This window comes from Erinaceus europaeus, chromosome 15 (genome assembly GCF_950295315.1).
Source record: "Erinaceus europaeus chromosome 15, mEriEur2.1, whole genome shotgun sequence".
Lineage (NCBI taxonomy): Eukaryota > Metazoa > Chordata > Mammalia > Eulipotyphla > Erinaceidae > Erinaceus > Erinaceus europaeus.
Window position 1 is genome coordinate 45,637,282 of NC_080176.1, and position 13,801 is coordinate 45,651,082.

The 13,801-nt window shown below is 38.0% G+C and overlaps 1 protein-coding gene across 3 annotated transcripts in view; it reads left to right on the forward strand.

Annotated features, from left to right (window-relative positions):
* DSG4 (desmoglein 4) overlaps positions 1-13,801 on the forward strand; it is a 49,540-nt gene that overhangs the window by 13,823 nt on the left and 21,916 nt on the right. For 2 of the 3 annotated variants that reach the window (XM_060173670.1, XM_060173669.1), the window contains exons 2-8: positions 2,961-2,996; positions 5,027-5,158; positions 7,588-7,755; positions 8,055-8,199; positions 10,752-10,918; positions 11,355-11,489; positions 13,036-13,221. In XM_060173670.1, coding sequence (XP_060029653.1) covers positions 2,961-2,996; positions 5,027-5,158; positions 7,588-7,755; positions 8,055-8,199; positions 10,752-10,918; positions 11,355-11,489; positions 13,036-13,221 — 969 coding nt within the window. The remainder of the gene's footprint in view (positions 1-2,960; positions 2,997-5,026; positions 5,159-7,587; positions 7,756-8,054; positions 8,200-10,751; positions 10,919-11,354; positions 11,490-13,035; positions 13,222-13,801) is intronic. The other variant, XM_060173671.1, reaches the window with a different exon arrangement.

Here is a 13,801-nt window from a genome sequence, read left to right on the forward strand (position 1 = left end):
TCAATCCCCAGCACCACCATAAACCATGGTGGTCTCTGTCTCTATCTATCTCTGTATCTCTCTTGTTAAAAGTAAAGTATTTTAAAAAATCCAATAACCTTCTCAGTTCCCATTCTCCTTGGTCTTGCAAACACATATAGACCACCGAATATTCCTTTTGTGATCTATCACAGCAGTAACCTCCTTCTAGTCCCTTCCTTATATATCCTCTACTCAGATTCCTTAGAAAACTGTTTTTTATTTTCTTTATTTATTTATTGGACAGAGACAGCCAAAAATTGAGAGGGAAGAGGGTGATAGAAAGGGAAAGAGACCGAGAGACACCTGCAACACTGCTTCACCAATCAAAAAGTTTGCAGGTGGGGACCAGGGGGCTCAAACCCAAGTACTTGAGCATTGTAACAGGTGTTCTCAACCAGGTGCACCTACACCTGGCCCCAAAACTCAGATACCTTACTGATCATCTACTGTAACCTCCACCACTTCATATTTTCTCTTTTAGTTAGAAACAGAGAGGCAGAGAGAGAGTGAAAGAGGTTCCAACAGTAAAGGTTCCTTCAGTGTGGTGAGGGCCAGTTTGAAATTGGATTTCCCACTGTGCAAAGCTCCACACTGTCCATGTGAACTATTTCACATGCCCCCTCCAACATTTCCTAAAATTCTCACACTAACAGAGTCTGCTCTGCACTCATGAATTTGCTTTCACTCCTCAATACCTTTAACTTACAGTTTTTTTTTCTTTCGTCAAACGCTACCCATAAGACTCTATTCCAGGCAGCTTACTATATATATATAATTTTTTAAATTTTTTTTTTTACCAGAGAATTTTCCAGCTCTGGCTTATGGTGGTGCATGGGATTGAACCTGGGCCCTTGGGGACTCATGCATGAGTGTCTCTTTGCATAACCATTATGCTATCTACCCCTGCCCACCCCTTCATATATCTTCTTAAAGTGTTCACTGTAATTGCTTCATTTCCTTCGTACTCAAATAACACTCTTGATTGGAAAAATTCTGCTTCCTTAGTTTTTATAGTCCAGATTTTAGAAGCACAGTGAAAATAAATTTTAGGAACTCCAGACATGGGCCAGAAAGGTAGTTCTCCTAAACAGCATATCTGGCTTGAGTGCAGTCTTCACAACACTGGAGGTAGTAGTATCTTTCCCTCACACATTCTCTCCCTCTGTCTCTGTCTCTATCTGAAAAAGTAGTCTCGCATCAGTAAATCCCCAGAGACAACAGGAAAATCAAGCAAAAACTTAAGTCATCATCTTATAGTGATAGTCTCCTTTGAATTTTGTGTTTCAATGAGCAATATTTTTATTCTCCTAAAAGACAAATCTTTGTGGGAGCCACAGTCTATCTGCCCTGTGACTTCCTAGGGAATGTTTCCTTCCTTTCTTTGGGATATTTCTTGTGTTGCTGGAATATCCGTGTTCCCTTTTTTTTTTTTTTTTGCCTCCAGAGTTATCTCTGGGGCTCAGTGCCTGCACTATGAATCCACTGCTCCTGGCAGCCTTTTTTTTTCCATTGTTGTTATTGGTACTGGTATTATTGCTACTGCTGTTGTTGGATAGACAGAGAGAAATTGAGAGGAGGTGGAAGACAGAGAGGGGGAGAGATAGATAGACACCTGCAGACTTGCTTCACCACTTGTTAAGTGACCCCCATGCAGGTGGGGAACCGCTGGGGGGCTCGACGCTGGATCCTTAAGCCAGTCCTAGTGCTTCACACTATGTGAAATTAACCCAGTGCACTACTGCCCCACCCCCTGTGTTTCCAACTTATGCCTCATCTAAACAATTGTCTAATTCATTAAGTGTCTTAATTTCGAGGGTTTTTTACCTTCATTTTTTCCTTCCACATCAATGACCTGTTTTTACAGTGTTGTTAATTTAACGAAATAGCTCATCAGGAAGGATGCCTGTTTTGTCATGCCCTAGACCCAGGGTTAAACCCTGGCCCCAGCACCAGAAAAACTTCAGTGCTGTGGTGTCTTTCCCTCTCTTGTTCTATTTTTCTGTTTCTGTCTGTCTCTCTCTTTTTTCTGGCTCAGTGCCTGCACCATGAATCCACTGCTCCTGGAGGTCATTTTTCCCCCTTTTGTTGCCCTTGTTGTTGTAGCCTTGTTGTGGTTATTATTGCTATTGTTGATGTCATTCATTGTTGGATAGGACAGAGAGAAATAGAGAGAGGAGGAGAAGACAGAGAAGGGGAGAGAAAGCAGACCTGCTTCAAGTGACTCCCCTGCAGTTGGGGAGCAAGGGGCTGAAACCAGTCCTTGCGATTTGCGCCACGTGCGCTTAACCCGCTGTGCTGCCACTGGACCTCCTGTCTCTTTCTTTCTAACTGGCAAAATAGACCTGAAGTAGTGAAGCCCCAGTTGCTGTCTTCTCCCTATCTCTCCTACTTTCAGTTAATGATATTTACTGTTTATGGAGCATTGTCTGCTGTTGTGTGTCCATCTACCTGTCTTCATGATTTATTATGACTGTGTATTTTCTCTCTTGTCAGTCCCTCCTATCAAACAAGCTCCAGCCATATATTTGAAGATGTATCAAGCTGTACACGATGTTGTAAGCTACCATCTCCTCAAAAAAATACTTTTTTCCTAAATTGTCAGTTTCATCCTGCAGTCTTTTCAAGTCCTTACTTATCTATGAAGTTTCCCCAAAATGCACACTGATAACTTGAGTTATCTGCTACACACCACATTGAGTCCACTGAGGTCTCTGGTGTAAGATGTATCTTAACTTGTTTTACTTATTGTGTCTTACCTCAAAATGCTAACGTCTTTGAAGAATAAAAATATTGTGTCATCCATTCACTACCTATTCTTATCACATAATATTTTAAATACTAGCATATTTAAGTGTAAATGCACACTTAAGTGACATGACATTGTTGGTATTTTCATGGTATTGCTTTCTTTAAATTATGCTAATGTTGTGCCTTAACAGGTGGTGCTCGAAGTAAACAGTGACTTCATCGTTGAGGTAATGTATAATAAAACAATCTTCTTAGTGTAAAATTGAGGTTTTTTTTTTTAAAAAAAACCTGAATTTTGTAATGCATCCTACAGCCCAGATAAGGCTATTTGAAACCAAAATTACCTGGATAAAAGGGAAAAGAACTCCCATTAAAATAAAGTAGCAGCATTCAAACCCAAGACCCCACATTTTATACTATCCATCATGGCTCAGTGTGAGAGTAGCTCCTACTGGCCAGTCTATACTAGTAACTTATTTATATGTCTCCAATGCTAAAGACAAAAGGCAAAAGAAACAAAATAGCTCATTAGAATGAAAAGAGGAGTTTTAGAGACTTACATTAAGAACATAGTTGATGGTCAGTCATTGAGTAGAAGAAACAAAAAGGAAAAATGTGTAATCGCAACTAAACAGAACAACAGAGAAACCACTGCCCTTGACTGGGAGTATGGACCGACCAGTCAATGCCCATGTTCAGCGGGGAAGCAATTACAGAAGCCAGAACTTCTACCTTCTGCAACCCTCATCGACCCTGGGTCCCCGCTCCCAGAGGGCTAGAGAGTGGGAAAGCTATCATGGGAGGGGGTGGGTTATGGAGATTGGGTGGTGGGAATTGTGTGGAGTTGTACCCCTCCTATCTTATGCTTTTGTTCACTAATCCTTTCTTAAATAAAAAATTTAAAAAAAGAAAAAGAAAGAAACCACTGCCCTTTAGAGTGGAACTCAGGAAATAAACCTAATGTCTTTTCTAGCAGACTTTAGTTTTATTTGTGTAATCACACTCATCAGATTATTTTAAATCATTTCAAAACATGAAGCTACTTTTTTCACCTGTCTTGGCAAAATCGGAACTATGTGGGGCACATTTCTGGCAGTCATGTTAAGATAGGTGAAATATAAGTATTGTAGCACTTGGAAGGACAGGTTTTACTCACAGAGAGTATTTCCTTTCCCTAAAGTGAGAATTAAGTGTAATCTTAGCATAAAAAAAATTCATGATCATCTGCATCTCAGTAAGTATGTTAACGACTACAATCACTACAAACTAGAATGTGCTTGTAGTATGAATATGCTTATGCATGTAGTGCTATTTCTAAATTATTTAATAGTATCGACATTGACATCTTTCAGAGATAGCTACATAAGTCTGCAGAGAGAAAGACACATGGTAGGCAGAAGTATAAATGGACAGCAATGAGGAAACATGATTACACAAGAACCACCAATTTATTTAAAATATTCTACTGCCATAATATTCATTTATTTCAGCCACAAAGATATCATTAGTAGAGGACAATTTATTTTATTTTATTTTATTTTATTTTTAGCTACTGTAATTATTGCTGGGACCCGGAGCCTGCACAATGTACCCACCATTCCCAGTAGCAATTTTTCCATCTTTTTCCCCCTTTTTGTAAATTTAATTGGGCAGAGAGAAATTGAGGGGAGAGAGGAGAGGGAGACTGCAGCACTGCATCACCACTAGAGAAGTTTCCCTTTTGCATGTAAGGATCAGGGACTTGAGTCCAGGTCCTTGTACATGATAACATGTGACAATGCTCAGCCCCTGTTTTTCAACTCTTTTAAATTTCATATTCAGCACTACAACTCTACTTTTGCATGGATTGTGCTCACATGGAACACCAGAAATTTTCTAAACTCTGGAGACCAAAAATAATGGCCAAATTTCCATGAAAAGTAAAGTGGGCAGAAACTTCTACCAAATGAGGACAGAATGAAAAAGGGAAAAATTAAATATATCATCCTCATTTAAAGCCATACTCACATGTGGCTTAAAAAAATATCTTTAATGGAATATATAATTATAAGTGAGGTGATTCCACAAGTAACTTGTCAAACTGACCAACGGATATCTCTAAAGCTGTGACTTAGTAAGAATTCTCCTTGTTCCTGAAATTTAATACCTTTGCTTCTGAGTGCACCTTATAATAAATGCACTTACTTAGTCCTTGAGTAAATGCCTGTATTTGTAGTTTTGTTCAAATTTGATTGGAAATATGGACATTTTTCTTAAGGTGAAAGAATTAGATATTAAAAATGACACAACAAAATGGCAAACTGTCAGAAGACAAAAGCGGGAGTGGATCAAGTTTGCTGCAGCCTGCCGGGAAGGAGAGGACAATTCCAAGAGGAATCCAATTGCCAGAGTAAGTGATGAAATAGTCAGGGATATCCCTGTGTTTCTGCCCTTAAGAAGCACCTTCAAACACCTCTGGGATTTACAGCCTTCATTACTCCGTAATGATTTTAGAAGATGGATGTCACAGTTCTTTGCTTTTGTCACTGACACAGTTTGGAGTTATCACATTCTGGAAGCTGACACAAAGCTATTTGTGTGGCTCAAACTGGGAACTCTGCTTCATTCATTCACCTGAGTTCAGCTTACCATCTCGTGCCATAGAAAAGGCATTCACAGGGGTTGAGTGGTAACACAGGGGGTTAAGCACACATGGTGAAGCACAAGGCATGAGGATCCCAGTTTGAGCCCCTAGCTCCCCACCTGCAGGGGGATCGCTTCACAGGCAATAAAGCAGGTCTGCAGGTGTCTCTCTTTCTCTTCCCCCTCTCTCTTCCCCTCCTCTCTCCATTTCTTTCTGTCCTATCCAACAATGACGATATCAGTAACAACAACAATAACTACAACAATAAAACAAGGGCAACAAAAGGGAAAAATAAATAAATATTTTTTAAAAGATAGGAAAAAAAAAAAAAAGAAAGGAAAAGGCCTTCACATAGTGCTAAAATTCTCTCACTCTAGCTCACCAAAGTCAGTATTAATCTTCTCCAAGAAAGTAAGGACCATGACAAAAGTTCTCCAACTAGATTTCTAAATCCAGAAATTGAAGTAGTCTTAAAAAGTATCCCAAATAAGGCTATCATTAAGGAAGGAGAGTTAAAGGAAAGTATGTAATAAATTAATCCATGAAAGATAAAATACATATTATCATCACAGTTTGATCTTTCCAGATGTCTTTTTAAAGCTTTCTTTTTCACCTTTTAGTATTATTTATTTATTCATTTGATAGAGACAGAGAGAAATCATGAGGGAAAGGGAAGATAGAGAAGAAGAGAGGCAACGTGACATCTGCAGCGCTGCTTCACTGCTTGTGAATCTTTCCCCTGCAGGTGGAGACTAGGGGTTTGAATCCAGGTCCTTGCACATTGTAACATGTACACTCAACCAGGTGTGGCACCAATATTTTGACCTTGGGCCACTGTTTAACTCAAGAGTGATGATTTATGGGAATTTCTTCCATTAAGCTATTGTAAGCATCAACCACAATACAGATAACAACCTCAGTTTAAGAAAAGTTTTCTCAGTTTAAGAAAAGTTTTCTTTCTCAGAAGTTTTCAAATTTTTGGAAAGCTTTTGAATTATTATTTCTGTTCAACTATCTTTGTAGTTTTATGTTCTTAGACTTATGATACACATTTTTTAGTCACATTCAGTAAATTTCCTGGAGTTCCATATATATATATAATGAATAAAATCATTGGGCTAGAGGATAACTAATCTAAATTATCCAATTGTCCCTAGTTACATTTTTAAAAATATTGAATATTGATTTGTAAGTTTTTCTGTTTCAGGGGTGTAATTTCACACCTCTTTCTGATGTATACTATCACACCATGCTCACCATGGAAGTCCTAGTAACCCTCTACCAAGAACTATTAGATCGATTCTCTCTTTCTAAATTGATTTTATTGGGGGAGGGGTTTAATGGTTTACAGTATAGTTGTTGACATGTGAATATAATTTCTCATCTCCCTGTGATAGTTGTCTACAAATTATCCTCACCCCTAAGCAAGGTACTCCTCTCCCATCATACACCTCTACCCCAAAGCCCCCTCCTCCAGGCCCCTGTCTCTCCCTGGTTTCCCACAGTCCTTAGCTTTAGTGCAACTTACCAAACCCTGTCCAAGTTTTACTTGTTTTCCCTCCCTGTCCTTTCTTAAATTCTGCTTATGAGTAAGATTATATGATATCCATCCTTTTCTTCTTGACTTATTATTTTGTGTGTGTGTGTGTGTGTGTGTGTGTTTGTGTGTGTGTGTGTGTGTGCTCTTAACATCTATGATATAGGCGGTTTTTTCTCACTATAAATTATTCCTTAACAAAGTTAAGTGAACTTTCAGGGACACAGAACAAAGTAAAGGACCTGAGTTTCGACCCAAGCCCATATCACTCTTTGAGATCATTTTTTGCACCCACTACACTCTGAAGTTCATGGCCTGCAGTAGATAAGACAACATTGCTAGTTATCTTGTTGCCACCAGGGTCATAACTGGGGCTCGCTGCCTGCAGTTGGAGTCCACTGCTCCAGCTTCCTGTGAACTTTTTTTTCCCTTTTTTCCCTCATTTTTATTATATAAGACAGAGAGACATTGAAGAGAACGAGGAGACAGAGAAAGGGAGAGAAAGATAGACACCTGCAGACCTGCTTCACAATTCATGAAAGGGGTCCCCTGCAGATAGGGACTGGGGGCTAGAACTCAGGTCCTTGCTCTTGGTAATACATGTTTAGCCTAGTGTGCCACCGCCCAGCCCCCATAACTCTGGTTATTTTGCTGATAGATTCGATCAGACTGTGAGGTAAACCAGAAGATTACATACCGCATCTCTGGGGTAGGGATTGATAGACCACCTTATGGTGTGTTCACTATTAACCCCCGGACTGGAGAAATTAACATCACTTCCGTGGTTGACAGAGAAATAACTCCACTTTTCTTGGTAAGTCACACAGTAAGTTATGATTTATCTTTATTATTTTTCTTCTCTCACCATTCTCCCCTAAAAATCATTTTGACTAAATAAAGGACTTGGAGGACTAAAAGAATATGATGAAAGGTCAGTGAAAAGACGTAAGAATTCTTTAGTATGAGGCACATGCATGTGATCCAATGTCTTGCTGCTTCAATTGTTAGACCACAAAATAGTACGGATTCACTGGGAAAATGGTTTCTTTGCAATTGTTATCTTTTAAAATTAAACATACTATTTAATTTCTTTTGGTGATAACAGTTTTTCTCTACTGTTTATAGATCTATTGCCGGGCTCTAAATTCACGGGGTGAAGATTTAGAAAGACCTCTTGAACTTCGAGTCAAAGTTATGGATATAAATGACAACCCACCAGTATTTACTCAAAATGTATATACAGCCAACATTGAAGAAAATAGCGATGCTAGTGAGTAAAATCACACTCTTTCTCTGTGCTAAATCGTATCAATTTCTCTTCGCCAAAACTTAGAAGATTAAAGTATAGATAATTTAAAGATCAGAAAACTTGAAACTTGTATTTTGGGTAAACCAAGAAAATTCTAACTTCAAATTGAGCAAAGATAGTCATGTCTAAAATGCTAGCTCTCTAGGCAGGGGTAGATAGCATAATGGTTATGCGAAGAGACTCTCATGCCTGTGGCTCTGAAGTCCCAGGTTCAGTCCCCTGTACCATCATAAGCCAGAGCTGAGAGGTGCTCTGGTAAACTAATAATAATAATAATATTATTATAATATGTTATGCTAACTCTCCTATTGTTTGTGAACTATTCTTTTTTTTTCCCCAGTACTCAATGAATATTGTTTTCAACATTTGGCCAGAAGAATTCTAACACAGAGAGGAACATAAATGTGCAGCTAAATTAAATATTACTTAGCTGAACTTCATTTATTTTTTTTTCCAGTCTTTTTCTAACCTTCCTTCCCCAGAGTTCCTTGCTTTGGTGCAAGATACCACACCCAGTCCAAGTTTTGCTTTGTATTTTCCCTCTCTTTCCTTATTTCTTAAGTTGCATCTATCAGTGAGATCATTTTCTTTCTCTTTTTGGCTTAGCTCACTTAACATGAGGGCTTCAAGTATGTGAAGTATTCTGACATGTGTGACTTAATAAATGCGTCCTGCCTTCCACAGAGATAGCTACACAATCATAATTAATTCAACTGAGTAAAATGAGGAAGAAAGTGTGATTATGATAAAGGACTTGATTCTATGTGTTACTCAAAGTCTTATCTTAATCACACCCCAAAATACCCCCCCAAAATAGTTTATTGAAGTAACCATGATCCTTCACAGTCTACACCTCCAGTTAGATTATATTTTCTCATTTCTTCATTTTATTTTATCCTACTTAGTTCAATTTATAAGTCTAAGGTGCTCATTTCCCCTCTCTTCATATTAGTTTTGATTTTTTTTCCTTTCCATTGATACAATTGTGCCTTTCCTATACTGCAGCTTTCTTCAATCTCTCTCTGTCTCTGTCCTTTGTTTTCCCTTTTATTGGATTATCAGAAAATTCATGACACATTTTTTCATAGAAAAATATGTCATGACTTTTCTGACAGCACAATAACATTCTTCCATTTCATATCAGTATTTCCCCTCTTTTATGTAAATAAAATCTGGAATGGAGGATGAAAAAGACAAAAACTTAAAAAAAGAAAAAAAGGAAAAGGCAGATAACAGAGCAAGAAAAACTACCCATTCAGAGTCAAAGAAAAGGGATGAAATCTGGAGGGAAACAGGCAAGAGGAAAAGATAATAAAAGGTAGGGACAATAGGGAAAGTCATGGTAACTCATACAGATTCCCTATAAATGAAAGACACAGGATGTTCTTCAACACAGAATAGGAGAACAAAATGAAGACTTGGTCTAAGAGGAGCAAAACAAAGAGACAGTCTCCAAAGTCTACGTCACTGGGTAAGGAAGGGAAGATCAAACTGAATCCAGGTTCACATCCATGTTCATTTAGTTACTAAGCAGCAGCCTAATTATGGCATCCATATATACAGAGAATTAACCTCTGGACCAACACATATAATTTATGACTCTACTCAAGGTTCTCAGGTTCTTTGGAGTAAGACATTTTCAGTTTGAAAATAAACTGATAAGCAGAAAATCATCAGGGACCTGCCAGCCTTGAAAAAAAAAGATCCTGTGGGCTGGTGGGCTTGAGGATCAGCTTAGCATACCTATTCTCTGATGCTGTGGATAGTTAAAGACTTGATTTTTCTGAGAACTTCTATTTAACAATTACCAATTTCTGACTACTTGGCAAAGTTTTATTATCTCTCAACACAACAATGGCAGTTCTCTATTTTCTGGGTGAGCTACAAGGTGCTCAATAAATAAATTTTGGGAGTCAGGCAGTAGTGCAGTGGGTTAAGCACAGGTGGCGCGAAGCACAAGGACAGGAGTAAGGATCCCGGTTCGAGCCCCCAGCTCCCCACCTACAGGGGAGTCGCTTCACAAGCAGTGAAGCAGGTCTGCAGGTGTCTCTCCCCCTCTCTGTCTTCCTCTCCTCTCTCCATTTCTCTCTGTCCTATGCAACAACGATGACATCAGTAACTATAACAATAAAACAACAAGGGCAACAAAAGAGAATAAAGAAATAAATATTAAAAAATAAATAAGTTTTAAAATCATTCCATGTGATAATTACAAAAAATAATGAAATAAATATCTTCCACTTCACAAAAAAAGTCTCTTGAACTTTTTCATACCCCTGGCTACTAATGTGCCATTTAATCCTTTAAGGAATGCTAGTATTTTATAAATGATGTTGCAGGAGCAAACCACCATTACTTTTGTAAGCAAAGGCATAGCTAGGAGTTATGGTAACACAGCTTCATGGAAAATCTAGAACAGAAGAAAAGCTATCACTCTTTCTATATATACCTGATGATCTACCTAATTGATTCTGACAGTCTCAAACATACTCCACCTCCATCTTCATTTCTAGACACACTAGTAGTAAAGTTGAGTGCCACAGATGCGGATGAAGACAATCATCTGAATTCTAAAATTGCCTACAAGATTGTTTCTCAGGAGCCTTCGGGTGCACCAATGTTCATCTTGAACAGGTACACTGGAGAAGTTCGCACGATGTCCAGTTTCCTTGACAGAGAGGTAAAGCCTTCTATGAATAAATGATAAGAAATAAAGGATTTGATCTGAAAATGTCAAAGATGAAATGATCTGTCTATACCTCTCCTCCAAATTGAGGGAGGCTAGAAAAATAATCCAATCGTGGTCTTTAAAGATTTGTTGACTTTTATGAGAGAGAAGAAGATAGGTGTGGAAGAGACATCAGAGCATCGTTCAGTCTGGCATATGCATTATCAGTGGTCGAAATTCGGGCCTCAGGTTGTAAGTCCTGTGCTCTACCACTGAGATATTCCCCCAGTCACCATTTTTTAAAACGATAATATAAAAGATATAAAAGAAAATTTGGACTAACAGATTATGCAAAGGCATAATACTTTATTATGCAAATACAAAGCAAAATAACGTCAGAGTTTAAGACAAGATCTAAGTCTTGATTGTTTTTTTCATCCTAATTAAGCAACACAGTATGTACAACCTCCTTGTGAGAGGCTCAGATCGGGATGGTGCGATGGATGGACTGTCTTCTGAATGCGACTGTAGAATCAAGGTTTTAGATGTCAATGATAATTTCCCTACCTTAGAAAAAACTACAGTAAGTTGCTACACTCGTCATTTTTTTTCTAATTGTCCATTGTCAATTGGATTTCCTGATAGTTTATGATACAATTTCTGTTAAATATATGGATATATGGGGGTCAGGCAGTAGCACAGCGGGTTAAGTGCACATAGCTTGAAACACAAGGACTGGCTAAGGATTGCAGTTCGAACCTCTGGTTCCCCACCTGCAGTGGGGTCGATTTACAAGCGATGAAGCAGGTCTGCAGATATCTATCTTTCTCTCCCCCTCTCTGTTTTCCCCTCCTTTCTATTTCTCTCTGTCTTATCCAACAGCAACGACATCAATAACAACGATAATAATAACCACAACAGCGATAAAAAAAAAAAAAAAAAACAAGGGCAACAAAAGGGGGAAAAAAATAGCTTCCAGGATCAGTGGGTTAATGGTGCAGCCACCGAGCTCCAGCAATAACCCTGGAGGCATATAGATAGATAGATATAGATGTATAGATATACTTGTTATATGAATTGTGGAGTTTCTTCTGCATGATAATGTGTTTAATATCATACACTAATTGAAAACCATAAGGCAAAGTTGACTTGTTTTGGTAAAAATAAAAGAAAATGTTTTTCTTGAGCTACTACCATTCTCATCCCCTCCTTTGCTGTCTATGTCCATTTCAGAATTATTGGAGCAAAAGGGAATCATTACGACATGAATTCTCTGACTCAAAAAGCTTAGTTGGTTACTACCTGGCGTTATACAGTAAAAGTAGATAGAGAATCAAGGAAAATGAAAAGGAACCGAGAAAAAGGAAACGTGGTAGGGTGGGGTGGGGCGGGCGGTGACGCACCTGGTTGAGCTCACGTCATACAAAACATAAGGACTCCTGCAAGAATCCCAGTTCAAGCCCCCGACTCGCCATCTGCAGGGCAGTCACCTCATCTGCCCTGAAGAAGATCTACAGGTGTCTGTCCTTCTCTATGCCTCTCTGCCTTCCTCTCCCCTCTCAATTTCTCTCTGTCCTATCAAAAAAAAAAAATTTTAAATGGCCACAGGAGCAGTAGTTCATAGTGCAGGCACCAAACCCCAGCCATAACCCTGGAGAATAAATTAATTAATTAATTTTTAAAAAGGAAACGAAGTGCCATTTTAACTTTGACTTCATGTATATCAATGAAAATCAATTCTAGAGACTGGGTGGGGGGTTGTGCATTAGAACACACATTACAGTGTGCAGAAGACCTAAGTTCAAACCATTTAGGGGGGTGGTGAAGCTTCACAAGTGGTGAAACTGTACTGTGTGTGTTCCTCTCCCTCTCTATCTCCCCATGCCCTTTGTGTGAATTTTTCTCTGTTTCTATCCAAAATAAATGAATAAATAAACAGAAAATCAGTTCTATTATCTTAAAATAATTTTATTATTCTACTTCTGATTGAAAAAAAATGGCTTCTAATTATGGTACAAAAACTACTGACATAGTTTGCTATCAGTATTTTGCATGGTAATTATGTATTAATAAATACCTTTCCTCTTTTGAAAATTTACTAAAATCAACACTGATCTATGTCATTTCAGTATTCAGCCAGTATTGAAGAGAATTGTCTAAGTTCAGAATTGATACGATTACAAGCAATTGATCTTGATGAAGAAGGAACAGATAATTGGTTGGCAAATTATGTAATTCTTTCTGGAAATGATGGGAATTGGTTTGATATTCAGACAGACCCAAGAACCAATGAAGGCATTTTGAAAGTTGTCAAGGTATAGTATGGGACCTGATATATTCTTCCAACAAAAATTTAAAAGACTATTAGACACAGTCTCTGCCTTTTAAAAGTACTCAATAATTTTGAAACTTAGTATGTGTAGAGTGTCCTAAGTTTGCTTGCTGTGTGAGTCTGAGTTTTTCAGTTCATCAACATAATATTTATGAATAAGGGAAACAAAGTTTTTTTTTTCAAAGTGCTCACTATCAGGTCAGAAAAACAAACCAAGCACCTATGAGTGGAATAATAATGTGAGGTGAAACAATAGTACATGTGTTATAATATTAAACTCAATCCACTGTTCAGTGAGTAAAATGTGAGATACTTACTGATATAAGAGGTGACATCTTTGAGCTCAACTTATCTGAAAATGTTTAATTCAGGGAATACAGTAAAATAGACAAACATATAAAAGTGAGGGAATAATAATATGTGGAAGACATGGTAAAGTATTTAAACAAAGCAACAAAATGCCAGAATAGGCATGTGGAATTGGAGTTAGTCTGCTGAAATCTTGAATACTGGACTGCAATATTTTATTTTTATCTAATTCCAGGTTAGTTTTTCTTCAGTTA